At 42.9% G+C, this 16,754-nt stretch overlaps 1 protein-coding gene across 1 annotated transcript in view; it reads right to left on the bottom strand.

The window, feature by feature from the left end:
* Window positions 1-1,426: 1,426 nt before the first annotated feature.
* Window positions 1,427-16,754, bottom strand: part of Tnr (tenascin R) — a 78,312-nt gene continuing 62,984 nt past the window's right edge. The window contains exons 17-21 of the mRNA XM_051186064.1: window positions 15,768-15,919; window positions 14,025-14,121; window positions 6,639-6,800; window positions 2,632-2,795; window positions 1,427-1,987 (exon numbers count right to left, since the gene is read on the bottom strand). Of these exons, the coding sequence (XP_051042021.1) occupies window positions 1,868-1,987; window positions 2,632-2,795; window positions 6,639-6,800; window positions 14,025-14,121; window positions 15,768-15,919 (695 nt within the window). The 3' untranslated portion in view covers window positions 1,427-1,867. The remainder of the gene's footprint in view (window positions 1,988-2,631; window positions 2,796-6,638; window positions 6,801-14,024; window positions 14,122-15,767; window positions 15,920-16,754) is intronic.

Here is a 16,754-nt window from a genome sequence, read left to right as displayed (position 1 = left end):
CAATGGGTGAGGAACCTGAGCCCCAGAGATGTGAATAAACCCATGAAGGCCTTGTAGTGACATGGTGGTAGAGATGGCTGTATATCACAACCTTTCAGTCTCTCATTGAATATGCTTACCTCCTATTCTGCGTGGTTGGTCTATATCTAGTTAAATTTCATATAGCTTATAGGGTCCTCTTTATTCCTCCTTTTCTTAGCTATTTGAAGTCCATGTTGGATTAAGAAATGAAAACTCCGCTTGTATTTTTTGGCCTGTGGATCTCCATCACGGAGATGGAGAAGGCTACAGAAAATGGCAAGCTGACTCCAACTTTAGAATGCTAGGCATATGATTATCAGCCAAGAGAACTGTTGCTTCCAGTTCAAAGCTTGGTTACATGCTGGCTGTTTCTATTACAAAATGTCTACTCATCCTGTTACTAGTTGGCAAAGGTATAAGATGCCCCTGATGGCAACCATGGGTCCTATAGCAGACACACTGGGGCCTCAAGGAGGAATGAGGATAGGAAGAAATCATCTGGGAAACTTGGCACAGTTTGGCCAGAAGCTGCAGGGACGACTGGCTGGTTTTTGATTCGAGAAAAAGCTGAAAGGTCATGGCTTCTATAGCCTCCAGTTCTCCGGGGCTTAAAAATCAAATCATGTGGGGGTGGAGAGTTCACTCCTCTCACCTTTGGAGTTCTAAATGCAATTTCCTCTGGTACTTTTCATCTTTCTTCTTAAAGCAGAATAATAAAGGGGGATGGAAAATGTCTCCGATGATCTCACCTCATTGAGGGGTCCTTTCAAAGGACCCTACCGAAAGATCAAAACAAACGAAAGACCAGAACCAGCATTCCATCCCCTCCCAGGGCTATTATTAGGGGAATGGCTAATGATCATACAACTTCCTGCCTTGATTCTTATTAAGTGACTTGCACTGAGGATATAGCCTGGCTGAGGACAGAACTAGAGACCTTCAACTTGGACAACAGGGAAATAGGGAAGGAATCAAAGGTAAATCTGATCAGAAATGAAAAAAAAAAAAAAAAAAAAAAAAAGGCAGCTCTAAGCAAGTTGAATTACAGTAGGACTTACAGACTCCTTGATAGTGCCCTGATTTCTACTCCTGTCCCTTCTCAGTGCCTGATGCAAACATGCTAAAAACAAAAACCCTCTCCAGTCTCTCCACCAAAGACATTGGCTTATGACATCCAGGGGGAATAGCTATTTTATAACCCAGGGCTGGAGGCAGACAGCTTTTGGAAACTGGAGTTCTAAACAATGGTTGGATTTGTAGGGTATAGGATCAGGGGTAGAACTAGGAGAGTGTTGGGGCTGGAAAAGAGTTAACTCCTCCTCAGAGTTAAGTGTCAGAATGTGGGGATCTTTAGCTCATTTCAATGAACTTAGGCTGTTGTGTTAGGGTGTACTAGGCATCTTTCCTCTTAAGAGGAGCCTGGCCACACTTCTCTTGGCTGGTGTGGTTAGCTGGCCATGATGAGCTGTGGCCAGTTCACTATTACTTAGAAGTTGGAAGGTGTCTCAGAAGAGAGGGTATAGAAAGTAGGTGTGTGTGCCTGTTGCCATAACACTCTGTACTTCATGGCCTGGTTTTGAATTGTATTTTAAATCCCCCAGTTTTCCTCCTCTGAGAAAGGGGATGATTAGGGAGGACTGATTAGCGGGGACCGTGTAGCCCAAGGGTCAGGCTCCAAGGCAGCAGAAACTATGAGCAGATGGTACCTAACTGATCCCTTCTTCCTTCAGATAGTCTGAATATGTTGTGAAGCATGTTACTGATATCCCTCCCCCCTTGTCTCATATTATAAAATACAAACAAGCGACAGAAAAGATCGTCTGGCTGGTGGTTGGCTGCCCAGTGCTCAGAATTTCAAGGCTCGCCGTTTCCTTCCGGCTGTGAGACGGTGGTTGTAGGGCCTCATCTTCATTTCTACAAAGGGGATGGAGAATTCATGGCCTTTCCAGTGGTACCAGTTGATGCCCTGAGTGTGAGAAAGATGAACATGTCAGGTGCCCCTTTCCCCACGCTTGAGAAGGGGAGAATGACTGGCTCTTCTCAGTCAACAAACAGCTTATGGCAGAGTTCCCAATGTGAGAAAGAGCTGGGTCTCCTTCCAGCTTCCCCTTACACAGGCTTGGGTCTTATATAGAAGCCAAGTTGTGGGTCATTTCTTATTGCCAGTTTTATGTTTTTGCCTTAGGAGTTTCTTGTACTAGGGGATTGGGTTGAGTGTCAAACTCCCAGCTGGCTGGAAACATTTAGGAGAGTGTAATTATGGACAGCTCATTTGTGATGCAGAGACTTGGGTGGTTTCCACCTGGGGTGAACAGTCTCTGGGGTTTGCCAAGAACTAAGGGGGCTTCCATGACTATATTCTACTGTTTCTTTGTCATTTAATCCAGATGATGGACCAGCAATCTCTTGGGGAGGTACCTGCCCAGATTACTTAGGATTCTGATCTTTCTTTTGGGACCCCTTCTCAGAGTGCCATGAAGCCTATGATGAAGTGATGAGCTCTTTCTACAAAGAGGGTTTTACAGGGTCTTTTCTCAGCCTTAGGGTACTTCTTTTTAAATTGGTTCTTTGCTCTGGACCACTTTGACCACAGCCAGAAACATGGCTTACCTGACTGTGCCTGGACTCCCCGTACTTCCCGTTGAGGTTGGTCCGGTGGCAGTTCTTATACCACCAAGCACCCTTGTATGACATGGCACAGTTAGTGACTGCAACATCATTGTCTCTGTCCTCTGTGGAGAAAGGGCGTCCCTGGTGATAGCTGAGGGAGTCTCCTGCAAAAGAGAAAATCCAAACAAAAGCATCAGGAGGCTGTCCCATTTGTTGTGGACATCTGGCTTCCACATGGAAACCTGGCTTACCTCTTTTGCTCCTTCTGAGCTGAAACATGCTGTGCTGAACTTTCCTTCCACATTACCTCATGGGGCGGTAGGGTAGGGGGGTGTCCATGTTTCCCTTACTAATCCACTTTTTCACTGCTGAGATTTTGCTGGGAACTTTGCCCACATAGCACTACTGTAACACCTTTGTCTATTTCTCCTAGGCTTTTCTGGGACACAGAACAGTCATGTTCCTATTATGTCCTTTGGAGACAGCAAGGAACCACGACAGTGACTTGGATCATTCAGGATCTTCACTGTGTAAGTTCCTCCTTGTTTTCCTTTGTGCTTGCTGGCCCTGATCAAACTGCGCCCAATACCCCACACTGAGAACTTGGTTCTGCCTATGAAGAGGAACAATAGCAGCCAGAGTTCCAATCTACAAGAAACAAGGTATCTTTGCTTTAAGTTCTGACTCTATGGCTTTCAAGTCATGCTCCTGCTATCCACTCAACACCTCCTTCTCCACATCTGTGGAATCTGGCCAGTCAGTCTTAAAGGGAAGCCTTCACCTCAGTGGAAAGTCCCCAAGGCAACATGCTACAAACTATTCTCATGTGTAATATTGAAGGATTTAGGTGTTGCACCTCATCCAGAGTCCATCCCACCAACAGAAACACTTTTTGTTATCTATTCCTGCTTGAAAAAGGCAAGAAAGATGTCTTCTTTTCCCTTCCTAAATATCATCTTCCCTCCTTTATCCCAGGTCATACTCATATCAATTACCTTAAAATGATTGGTTCAATTGTACTCTCCAGCAACTTATTCCTGAACCATTGATTCACTGACTAGGTAGTGTCTGCTCATGTTCCTATCATCTCACCTCCTGCAAACTAGAATATATCCTCATTATCCTCCTAACAGTTCTCTCTGGTTTCTACTGTGATGTTGCCAACTAATTGTTTCAGATGTGGTCCCCTTGGTCTTTGCATCCTCCCTCTTCATTTATGCCTCATACATCTACCTCATATATTCAAGACATGAACTAAGTCCTGATTTTTTCTCTGGAGCCACTGTTCAGATTCATGCCTTTCTCATAGCTCAGACAATAGTGAGGACTCCTGTTATCTCCCATCAGGATTAATACAGCAGCTACCACTTGGTCTGTCTGTTCTTCACTCAGGTATACTTTATCCTGCTTGGGGCAAACTGTCCTAGAGATTGTTCTAAAACCCAAATCTCATTATGCCATAACATAACAAGGCCTTTCTCCATGTAAAGACTAATTTCTCCTGCAGTGTCAAAACTTTCCAGAGTTAATCTTTCTCTTTTCCTCTCTCTGCCTCTTTCTTCCCCTCCATCTGTCTTCCCCTTTACCCTCCTCCCGCTTTTCTAACCCCATTGCCTCCCTCTCTTACTTCATCTAACTATATAGCCCAGGCTAGCCTCAATGCTCAATCTGTCCATCTCAGTCTTTCAGATGCTGTAATTATAGGTATGCATCCCTACCACCACTCAATTCTTGATCCTTCTAACCATATGGCTGGCCCAAGGTAGTAACCCATCAAGCTTACCCTGTACACAGAAGCTAGTCCTTCTGTGAGTTCTTGCCCACAAAATGTTCTCTGGTAGTGATTTCAGACAAATAGACAGGTTAAGGATATGTGTCTGGATTGTAGACGAAGGATCTTTAAAATCTAAGAGTGCCATTTACTGTGCAAAGAGCTACTTCCCAGTGTTTGCTGTTTTAAACTAGGTGATAACCTTACAGAGTCCCCCAAACCAGGACAGTAAGAGTTGCTCTGCCCTGACTGATGACACAGTTTGGAAGTCTCAGTTTGAATCTCTGCTTAGATAGTCTTGGAGGTTGAAGGTCTTCAGAAATGGGGAGTAGGAGAAGGACTGTACTTGGACTGGAGGCCCTGGGGTTACCAGTGAGGCCAGAAGAAGTAAGAGCCAGAGCAACTGGGAACTGTTACAAATGCCCTGGTTTTCTCTCCCAATCTGAACTGTGTGCAGTTGCCTAGAAACTGGATATATAAGGTGACAGATGAATCATCATGAATTTCTATGAATGACCTTCCAAGCTTCAGGAAGCACTGGCCTCTGGCACAGGAGAGAGGTATACAGTTGAACAGTTTTGCCCTCTGTGAGGTGCAGCAGAGTGTCTGGGCTGGGAAAGAGGTTTCCTGGACTAGGTCCACGGTAGATAGACAACATATGGGATTGCAGAGAGAAAGATGAAGAGGAGGGATGAGGGGAGACTGAGGTAGATGGCGTGTTTCTCTTCCCATAGGAGAAACATGAAAGGCTTCTCTGTAGGCACAATTCTAATTCTAGGGAGTGAGTAGTATCCATTTAGTTTTTGAAATGATTTAGTCTGACATCTTGTTCAATGTCCATTTCAATGGCTGTTTTATGCTCAAAGTGTGGCAAATTGGGCCTTTTGTTGGGGCTCTTCAGGCTTCTCTGATTGCCACTGTGAATGACTCAGCTGTGAACAATAGCAAAGGTAAGTGTGTCTTCACTTTAGAATAACAATACCTGGCTGAGAAAAGGAAATAATGGAGCAGATGCAGTAATTGGAAGGTTAACACCTTGATGTTCATTTTAATTCCAAGAGTCATAGGAAATGCTGCTAAAATTAAACACCAACATTTAGCTCTAAAATTAGAGAAATGAAATGTCCAATAATTCCATGTACCAAACAGTAGCATACCTGGTACAACAGCTTCATGAAATGTACTGTAATGGAGCACATTAAGCAAAGGCTAAGGGATAGCTCGGGTGATGTGTTCTCATGGAACTGTGAATACATAGAACTGAAACAGATAGTTGTTTTGCTTGGTAAAAAATGTCATAAAAATCAATATTGGAAACCCAACATGGTATACAGTTCACTTGGGAGAACAAAGAGACATTTAAGCAATCTCCTTGCTTCATCTTGGGGTGCTATGATGACTGCTAATGTTTGGGTGAGGGGGACTGTACTGGCTGGTTTGTGTGTCAACTTGACACAAGCTAGGGTCATCAGAGAGGAAGGAGCCTCAGTTGAGCTTCCATGAGACCCAGCTGTAAAGCATTTTCTCAATAGGGAGGGCCAAGCCCCTGACGGGTGGAGCCATTCTTGGGCTGGTGGTCCTGGGTTCTATAAGAAATCAGGCTGAGCCAGCCAGGAGAGGCAAGCCAGTATGCAATTCACCCCCATGGCCTCTGCATTAGCCCCTGCCCTCAGGTTCTTAGCCCTGCTTGATTTCCCATTCTGCCTTCCTCCAATGATGGGCAATGATCCAGAAGTATAAGCCAAAGAAACCCTTTCCTTCTCAACTTCCTCTTTGATCATGGTGCTTCATTGTAGCAATAGGAACCCTAAAATCAGGAACATCTCAAAGAATGGGGAATCTGAATTGTTTCATTAGTTCAGGGGTAATTTTCTGTAGCTACCAATGCAAGGAGCTGTCTGCTAAGATGAAAAAATAGTTCTGCCCTCTTTAAATGGGAGCACATGGGTTAATCTAGATAAGACAAGCAATCCTTTGCTCTCATATTACATTCTTTTCAGGTAAACCTCATAGACATTGTAATTTTTCTGGCTATTCTGTAAAGTGGGACAGATATCACTATTATTTTTTTTATTATAAAACTAAAGTCCCAAAAAAATGATTCCAGGTAGGAGGAATCGGACCAGCTGTCTGTCTCCTTCATTGTTTACAAACTTAATGAGTTCTACTTCCTCTGCAACTTAGAACTGAAACACACATGCACTGCCCATGGGGTCAGCAAGGGGCCCATAGGTACCTGCAGTGCCATTGTAGCCTCCTATGCGGAGCTTGTATAGGCTTCTGCTGTCTTCTACAGCAAACTTGTCATAGTAGGCAAAGGCTGCCTCCTGTCCATCCCGCATATCAACACGCAGCTCATAGCGGCCCTGGGCTGTTATCCTGTGGATGTTGTCTAGCCCTGTGGAGAAGAACGGACAGTGTACTGAGTCTTGTCCCAGCAACTTTGGCAATGGGAGGGAAACACATGCTATGGAGAAAGCATTGGTCATACACATTGTTCTGCCCTCTGTCCTTCTCAGGCTGTTTTCAAAGAGACCCTGAAGACTCTGTCTTCTCATGAGGAAGTCACCCCAGGTCTTCTGAGGAGTGCAACCTCAGACAACATCTAGTCTTGACCTAGTAACTGTCAAGCCCCAAAGTCCAAGATTCTTGGTTTTGTTCCCCAAAATCTTCTATGTCAAATTATGGTATCAAAAGCTCAAGAAGTCTTGAACAGGTGTGACTCTTTTGGTTTGAGTTGTAGCAAGCAACCAGTAGAAGCCTGTGGTTAGAGAATCCAAGATACCCAAACACAATAAGGTTTCCTAGCAGCCTCCCTTCCCTTCTGTTCAGGGTTCCTGGGCACCCCCAGAGACAGGTCAGAGAAATGGGGAGTCCTGGGTTTATGATAATTGAACTTAAGAATTTTCCATCTTATGATGATATTAAAAGCATCTGCATTTGTTAGAAACTGCACGTTGCATTTGAGTCTTTCTCTAGGCTAGTGATAGACTATGCTATACTCTCTCCTTAGGTTGGACATCAGCTCTGAGCAGAGCTGCCAGTCAGTCATGTGAACACAAGGGCAAACAGCTACACTCTGCAGAACACCTTGTAGCTAGCCTGTGTTGTTTTGTAGGTTAATGTATTAAACACCCTTTCAGCTTATCAATTGTTTTCAGTGAAGATGTGCTTAATAGGGTATAATTCCCTAATGTAAGTTGGGGAGCACCACTCTTACTATTTGCATCCTGGATCCATTTCTTTTTTGTGTCATCCATATGCTACAGGTTTATCTAAGTACGGCTGCCCCTTCAGTGTTCTTTGTAAATTCCCACTCACTTGCCCTCTCAGCATCTCAGGCCTTGGGCCAAGAAACTCTTATACGGTACAAAACACTGTAAGTCAGAGTTCAGGCAGAGCCTAGATGCCCTTGGTGATATTTTATCACATGCATTCTCTCTGATTTTGACTATCTACCTAAACTTTGAACTATTGACCTTATGTTGTTGCGGACCCTGAGCCTTCCAGATTTCTATGTGCCCAGTGAAGTTGTATCCTTTCAATTTGATGTGATATCAGCTATCTATCTTAGAAATAAAAAGTGGTATAGGTATAAAGAAATTTAGAGATGACTTAAACCTCTCTCCATTTGTGGGAGGGAGTTCAGAGGGTGAAGTGAGTGACCATGGGCCCAGGTCTTTGGTTCCTTTAGCTGCTTCTTATGATTTAAAGCTTTGTCTTGATTGCAAGCAGAAAGCTTTCAAATGTTGTTTGTGCAGCTGCTGACCCACAGCCTGACCTTGACTTGTGTAGTTGTGCTGTTTGCAGGTGATGTTCCAGGATGCTCTTTCTCTGCTGGGGAACCCAACCCTTAGCTGCTAGACATGTTGGCTGCTGGTGACTCACAGCTGCCTCTTTGATAGTTAATTTCCCCTGACTAAATGAGTTACTTCTCCCTTCTCCTCATACCTTGGAGCAGACTGGTCAATATCTGAAGTGGAGGATACAGAAGGCTAGCAGCCTCCTTGCCCAATGGGAACCAACTCAGAGGAGTAATTCATGAGCCAGAGCACCTCTTGGACTCCATCTAAATGAAGTCTTCAATCAATGCACCATGTTAGGATTTTCCTGAATCTCTTCTGGTTCTTTCAGTCCTCTTCTTGGGTAATTCAACTCAATAACTCACTTGAATAAGAACTCACCCCAGTAGATAACTTGAACAAAAATCCCTATTTTAGGATCTGGCTCTAGATAACCTGACTTTGAATACAAGCTGTGAGGCCTTAGGGTTACTGGCCATAGAGAATTGTTGCTTAATTACATAGCCTCAAGTCTCTGTTAACAAACCCTCAGATAGTGGTTAATCTTCATAGTCACCTCGACAGGATTTAGAAGCATGTTTAGACATAAACCTCTGGATCTGTTTGACTATCTAGACTATGTAGATTAGAATAATTGTGGCAGGAAGACCCACCCTGAATGTGGGCTGCGTAAGCAACTGGGATGGGAGCCTGGACTGAATGAAAAGGAGAAAGAGCAGTGAGTTCAAGTGTGGAGTCTCTCCCTCTCTGTCTCTCTCTGTGTGTCTATCTCTCTCTATTCCAGATGCAATGTGACCCTCTGCCTCCTGTTTCCACATCAGGCCTGATGCCATGATGGCCTGTGTCCTCCACCTAGGAGACAAAATATACCCTCCTTTCTTTAAGTGCCCCCCCCCCCCGTTACTTTGCTGCAGCAGTGGGGACAACTAACTAATACTCCTCATTTACCTTATATTAAGATTTCTCTTTCCAGTATTTGAGTTCTATAACATGCTTCTCAGTCAGTCTGCAAAGCAGAACTGTCGTTCCTCCGCTCTCAGTAAGACCACGTGGAAATACATAGAAATGGGTTAATAATTAAGACAGAGCTAGCCAATAAGAAACAAGTAACTGGCCAACAGCAATATATCTATAAAGAATCTCTGTGCATTATTTGGGGCTGGTGTGGCGGCGGGACCAGACCAGCGGTGGGAGGAAAAAACCCTACTCCTTACAAATGGCGCCCACGTGGCTAATAAGAACTTCCACTTAAAATTTAACAAAAGCTTAAAGGGTTTTAGAAACAAAAGAATAGAAACAAGTAAGGTTTCTTGGTAGCAGCATTTTTTTTTCTTGCAAGAGACAAGCAGGTTGTGCTGCTCCTTTAAGGGAAATTTCCCGACTCAGCATAAGCGGCAAAAAACTGTATGGCTTTTAAATAACTCTGCTAACTATTTATTGGTGTGTATGAGAGATGGCAATGGCAGTGACCACATCTCCAAGCTGGCAGCATGCAGACCAAGGCAGTGACCACAGCTCTCAGTGCTGGCTGTACAATAGTTGCCACCATCTTTGGTAAACCGCGGCTGACACAGCTATGACTTTCATTTCAGCAATGTTGTTGTTTACCAGATAAAAGACTAGTGGCCAGAAAAAGATAAAGATTTACAGTAAAGACAGATTCTCTAAAGGTTTACAGTGTGTTTTAAAATATACGTAGGCTTGGGAGAAAAAAAATGGCTTTAAAAAGACAGAACTGATGGGTGTGGTGGCACACGCCTTTAATCCCAGCACTTGGGAGACAGAGGCAAGCAGATCTGTTTTTGCAAAATAAGCCTGGAATGCAGAGTGAATTCCAAGACAGATAAGAGTTACACAGTGAAACCCTGTCTCAAAAAATTAAAAAATAAAAGGAGAAAGAGTAATAATAAAGCCATGTAAAAATGAAACGCTCAAAAAGAATCTGTATACTGTATGGCATTATATTGTCTTTATATTGTTTGACTGCTGAAGAAACAACTGTTAAAGGAAATACTGCTGGATTAATTCAATTTATATATTTTTAAAATGCTTTGACTCCAAAATTTAAGTTCAAGGACAAGTTACTAGGGAAAAGGATTTCTATTTTTGTTTCCACAAAAAATGAAAAGCTGTGGATTCCTTCCAGACTAATATGGTTTGATCAAGCCAGACCCCCTGAAACAGAATTTCTGGTGATCCAACATTCAAAGCAGCTTGAACAAAGCAGCCTTGCAGACTACAGCCAGGATTTCTTCATCTTCTTAGGATTCCCCCATGACAGCGCCCCCTATCAGCAGGAAGTAGTTTGGAAAGAACGACGCCAATATTCTCAAATATTGTTTATAAATGTTTGTTTTCATTTAAATGGGCTTGGTTATAAATGGTTAATGATCACAACCAATATTCTTTTTAAAGGTAAAAAGGGGATTATGGTATAGAAATGAATACTTTGTTTTGGAATGGATTTTCATTTATTGATACAATTTAAGGTCAATTTTGTGATGTGTATATTCTCCTTTTGTTTAGGTATTGTGTTTATATAGCTCATTTAAAAATGTAATGTATAATTTAGTACAGATTTTAGATAGTTACCTATAATAGTAAAAACTTATAGCTATGTGAGTTAGGTTTTCTAGATATATAGAGATGTATTTCAGATGGATAGGAATTCTTCAAACCTTTCAAAGACCTACAGAATATGGCATTTAAAATGGCTTAGGGTTTTTCTTGACAGTGAGATATAATGGCTCCTGGCAATGCCACCTGCCTCAGAAAGGATGATGGACCTTGAAGAAACGTGTTATGGAGTTTGCTTTCAATATGGCAAGAGTAGCCATATTGAAGTGTTTGACTTTATGCTGTATAAACTGGACATGCAGGACCTACAGAAAAGTGACTGCTGATTCAAGACAGACATTGCTGCAGAGTTCCTGCTTCATGGAAGAGTCTGCCAGACAGTCTGCAGGACACAGAGAAAAATGACTGACAAACTGCCAATACAAGAAGACAGTTTAAACTTTCCTACTTTGCTGAAGAGTCTGCCAGACATACTATGACCTATGGGCTGAAGATGGAAGATTACACAAGAACTTCTGGTGACTGACCAGGCAAGATGTCTCTGTCATTTCTAGAGTTTATATACTATCCTTCTGTGGTCTTTGAAGGAGTTGAAGACAGATAGTTATGGTTATAGTTTTCCTTAGTTAAGCTTAAAGGTAAGTTACATATAGGACTTTATACTTACAAATATAGGATAGATGCTAGAATAGTTTCTTTTAATCTTGCTAAATGTTAATGGACTAAATATTGTTAACTGTGATTCTTACTTGATAACTGTTGTGTTATATATTTTGCTTTGTTAAGGTTAAAGCCCTTCCTTTTAATTAGACAGAAAAGAGGAGATGATGGGAGATGTCATTCTGAATATGTTTCTCATACTGGTTAATGAATAAAGCACTGTTGGCCAATAGAAAAGGAGATAGGAGGGACTAGGAGACAAGGAGGAAAGAGGAAGTAGTAAGGAGGAGTCAAGATGGAGAGTCTGGAGAAGGCAGAAATCACCAGCCGCCTCTCCCTGAGTCTCGGTGTGTTAATTGGGACTGGCTGCAGCAGGACCAGGCATGGCGGCGGGACAAGACCAAGTGGCGGGAGGAAAAACCATACTCCTTATACTGCTTGATCACATTTTCTTACGTCTCTGGCTTGTTCCTTTTCATCTGCTTGGGGGGTTTCTTCTCTGTCCCCAGTTTGCATGCTTTAAGAGGGTTCCTACTCTCTCTCTTCCCATCCCCTCCTCTTTCCTGTTCTCCTGTTCTTTCAGTCTCTGATACCTGGGGCTGTTTGTCAGGAGTTCATCAGTCTGGAGTGTAAAAGGGCATCTCTGGTGATATGAGACATATGTGGGAACAAGGGACTAAATAACCTTGACCAAACAGAGATAGTTGCACATTCCAGTTCTGCTTTTCTTAAAAGATGGAATTGAGACCCAAACCTTGACCCTAATCTTAACTCTCAGTCATGGTTTTATCCTAGTATTTCATGGTTGGCTGAACATGGAACATTCTCTGATCATTACTCAACAGGAGCAGCAATAGACTTGATGTTCCTGCATGTAACTGTCATTTAATCATATTAATATTGCTTTCTTTTCGCTTTTCATTTTTAAATGATACTTTTACTTTTGAGGCATCCTTTTATTTATGGCACACAAACAGCCAGCTTTCCATTTTGGCAATGGATAAAGCTTCTTTAAAACATATATTTAATTAAATAGAAAATGATATATAGAACATTTAAGTGCTGAATAGTCCACATGTTTCACAGAAATGATAGAAACTGTGAAGCGGGTACATGGTGGCTTAGGTTTCTGTAGCCATGAGTCTTGACTACTTATGTCTATATTGATTCATGTGTATTACTGACTCTCACCCAAGCTGTTTGAAAATGTTTTAAATCAAAGCACATTTTTCTGCTTGTTTGAATTCTCTTGGTGTATTTATATGGTTCTTTTCATACATTTTTATTTCCTATATTAGCAAACATAGATTTGGCTATCTAACAGATACTCAGTAAATTCTTACCATTAATTGATATCTACACTTGAGGGGCATGTATCTCAGGAACTCTTAGGTAGTGATGTTTAAAGCTGAATGGTGGGAACCTAGCCCCCAGGAAGCATTCAATATAGCCTAAACAGATGAAGTGAAATACCATGATTCAAGCCATAGTGAAACATGGCCAATTATCCCATAGGCAATGGGGAAAAAAAAAAAAAAACAGTATGGCTTTCTACTGAGGAGGAGGTACTTAACTTGGCCTTTAGATATAAGTAGGAAGACACCAAGGTGAGGAAGGGACAATTGATCGAAGGTGTGTTTCTTGCAGAAGAAACTTCCGTGGTTGTGCAGTTTTAAAGGTGGGTGCTGGGGAAGTGGGATGGAAGACAGGTGAGGTGCTCGGTGGTGGAGAGAAGGAGCCAAAAGGAGAGTAGGAAGTGTTGCACCTTTACTGGTGTTGACGGGAGTCACTGTAAGGCTTTACCTCAGATTCAGGCTATGGGGAAGCTCATTCTAGGGCCATGTAGACAACTTTGCCACCCAAGGGAAGATGGTGAGGCTTGAAGAAGAACGTGGCAGGAATGGGAGAGTAAAGAATACAAGTATCTAACATTATCATTTACTTGCCTTTCTCTCTCTGCCTCCCCTTATCAGCCATTAGGAAAATCACACAGAGAGATGTGGGCACTCACACTCTGACTGCTTTAAGAGCCAGCATCAGCACCATCAGTCTGGCTTGAGTGTGTTTATCTTCCTGTACCCACCTAAACCTCCATCTAAACTTCCTGCTGTGTCAGACCTCCAGGAAATCACCTCTAATGTCACTCTCGCTTTTCTCCTTTCCCTCCCAAGTCAGATAATAACACTCTCCCAGGAACCCAGCAGAGTCTCATTTCTCTCTGGACCTGCAGGCTGGCTAGCTGGTTGCTTCCCTTCCGAGACAGGGCCAGCCTGCCCATTGCTTCCTCTGCCCTGTTCCCTACCAGGCAGATTTCTGCCTTTATACTTTCCTCATGTCAAGATCCATCAGCATAAAAGACTATTAATGAGGATGGGAAGAGACAGAGCAAAGAGGAAAACACCACAGTCAGATAAAAACAGATCAATAGCGGAGCCAAACGGAGCAAGAGGCACAAAAGCAATTCACAAGCTGTCAACTTCTCAATGGACACAGATTTTTGACAGTCCCAGGCAGACACAGAAAGGAGAGAGGTGGACAGAAACCCTGGGCAGCCTGTGCAGGGAAAACAAAGTGGATGTTACCTAGCCAAAACTCGTCCTCCAGATTCCCAAACCCAACACGATAATCAGCCCATTTCCGGAAAAAATCAGTTTGGCCATTCTGCCGCCTCTGGAATACCTGTGAAGAGAAAGAGAGAAGATGCTCCATATGACTGGGTTCTGTATTGGCTAGCACTGGGACCATTTTAGAAGTGAGCTTAATAGTTTCATGGCAGATTTTGCAAGGGTTGCTTAGAGCCCCTTTCTTGAAGTGCTGATGCCTCTGACATATAGGCTGGGGGTGTGATATCGACACTAATTTGTACCCCTGTGATATAGAAAAGATTCAGGATACATATCAAGCTCCAAATAGTCAGGGGAAATGGGCTTGATTCTCAAATTAATCTCTTTGCACCACAGAGAGTAGTAGAAAGTATTTCTCACCAAAAGACTGGGGCCAACTTCAAATCATCTAGTCACTGTCATCATCTTATTGCAGGCAAAGCAATTGCATATCATTCACTTTCCAAGCTGTTTAAGTGCTAATTTCATTTAACCTCCAATACATCAGCCTTGGCTTCAATTTCCAATTATGCTTTAAGAAGGAACCACAAATATGTCAGAAACAGAAAAGAAAATGTCTCCCTAGAGTATTATGAGTGCAGTCAACATTTAACTCTTCAAAAGCTTCCTGTTTTGGAGCATTGACGCTTCAGTGCTGTATCTGAGCTGTGTGAAGAAGGGTGTGTACAGGAGGGGGTGGGCGGGGCTGTTTCCAGCCTTACTGATTCAACCCCTGCTGCTCAGTTTAGGGCCAGCTTCAGGTACTTGCTCAAGTGGACAGTGGCTAGCACCTCCAGGCTGCCCTATTTCTTCTGCTCTGTACTAGCCTATCATGTATGAAAGAAGGTGGTGTCAGCAAGTAATGTCTTTCACCCAACCACTGTTGCTCCCTGAAGGCTATGATAGCTCTAGGGAAGAACTTAGGATTCAGAATAGGATGATGAGGACACAAGCAGTTCTTGTAACTGGAAGGCCATCCACATTCTGCACCCAAAACTAACTGCCTCACCAGGGAAAGCTCAAGTGCTTTGTAAAGGTGGCCATCTCCTGTTCATTTTAGCTCCAGCCCTTGGCAAGCAGGAGCCATGTGCCTCACTCCCAGCAACCCCTTGCATTCACTGTGCTTGCAGAAAGAGCCCAAAGCAAGGCCAGGTCATTGCATCCTTCATGTGTATTCTGCTTGATTTTTCTTGTCAACTTGATCTAACACAGAGTCATCTTGGAAGAGAAAACCTCAAACTAAGAATTGTCTCTGTCAGATTAGCATGTGGCCATATCTACAAAGAGTTGTCTTGACTCAAGTGGGAGGACCCAGCTCACTATAGTACTGGGATATATAAGAAATCTAGTTTAGCATAGGCCAACGAGCCAGTAAGTATCATTTCTTCATGCCTTCTGTTTTAGTTTCTGTTTGATTTCCAGCCCTGACATCCCTCAATGATGGACTATGACCTGAAAGTGTAAGCCAAGCAAACACTTTTCTCCCCGTGTTGCTTTTGGTCATAGCAACAAAATGTGTTTATCATAGCAACAAAATGAAACTTAAAAAATATGGTTCTTTCTCTGCTTGTGAATGGACCTTGAAGGCAGTGAAGAGACCAAGATCCAAATGAAGGGGGGTTAGATAAAAGGACAGTCCAAAGGATGGTGACGTTGTAATCCACAGGTACTCAGTCAGGTAGATTAGAAGCCTGGGAACATGTGCCTACAATATGTACTTACAATCCAGCCGCCCCCATCCGTGGTCATGTCACAGTATACTTGTAACTTGTGGCTTAGCTCGCCATTGAGGAAGATGGTGTAAACGCCACTCAGAGTATCTCCATTCATCAAATGCTGAGCACAGTCTTGAGGATGAGAGAACACTCGGCCTCCTACAGAAGAAAAGCAATTAAAAATTTTATAGTGTGTGTGTGTGTGTGTGTGTGTGTGTGTGTGAGAGAGAGAGAGAGAGAGAGAGAGAGAGAGAGAATGCATGCACACAATATGGATGCATTCAGACACCAGCATCTATTTGGAATCAGAGGACAACTTCAGCAAGCCAATTGTTTGTTCCCACCATTGGGTCCAGGGGATGGACCTCAGTTTGCTAACCTTGAGCAGCAAATGCCTTTTCCTTGCTGGCCATCTTATCAGCCCCAAAGCAATTTTTAGAAATGATTCCTTCTGCCATTATGCACAAGAACCTTTGGGTGAGAGGATGTGCTAAAGAGGCTTGTGGTTGGTGCTTCATCATAAGTGTAGTTCATGATGTGTGGGTGTGAGATTCAATGAGTGGATATGAAACCTAAACTCATGGTGAACTTATTGACTCTGAGGACTGAAGGCTGAGTTCGTGATCTGGATTCTCTGCCTAGCACTTTGCTTGACTCATCAGTAAAATGGGAGTAATAAAGACTTCCCCCTTGCAGCATGGAAATGAGTTAATGCCATTGACGCTTGTGTAGAGATGGGCCAATGGATCATTGTAGGGACCACCTTTCAAAAAGACAAAAGGCATCTGAACAAAGTCTTTGTTATCCACATGACAGCCATTAAGGAAGTCCCAATAAGCTCAGTGTCAGCATAGAGATGAATGTCTATTCCCTGCACAAAGCAATCTCTTGATTGTACCAAACAATCAAACGGCCATGTTTTACAGTTCAGTTTAAATTTAAGGAGAGGGCAGGGGAAGTAAATTGCAGCTCATCTTTCAGAGGGAACAGCCCA

The sequence above is a fragment of the Phodopus roborovskii genome, unplaced genomic scaffold (assembly GCF_943737965.1).
Source record: "Phodopus roborovskii unplaced genomic scaffold, PHOROB, whole genome shotgun sequence".
NCBI lineage: Eukaryota > Metazoa > Chordata > Mammalia > Rodentia > Cricetidae > Phodopus > Phodopus roborovskii.
Note: the sequence above shows the minus strand (reverse complement) of the source record. Positions and strands in the feature narration are given on the sequence as shown.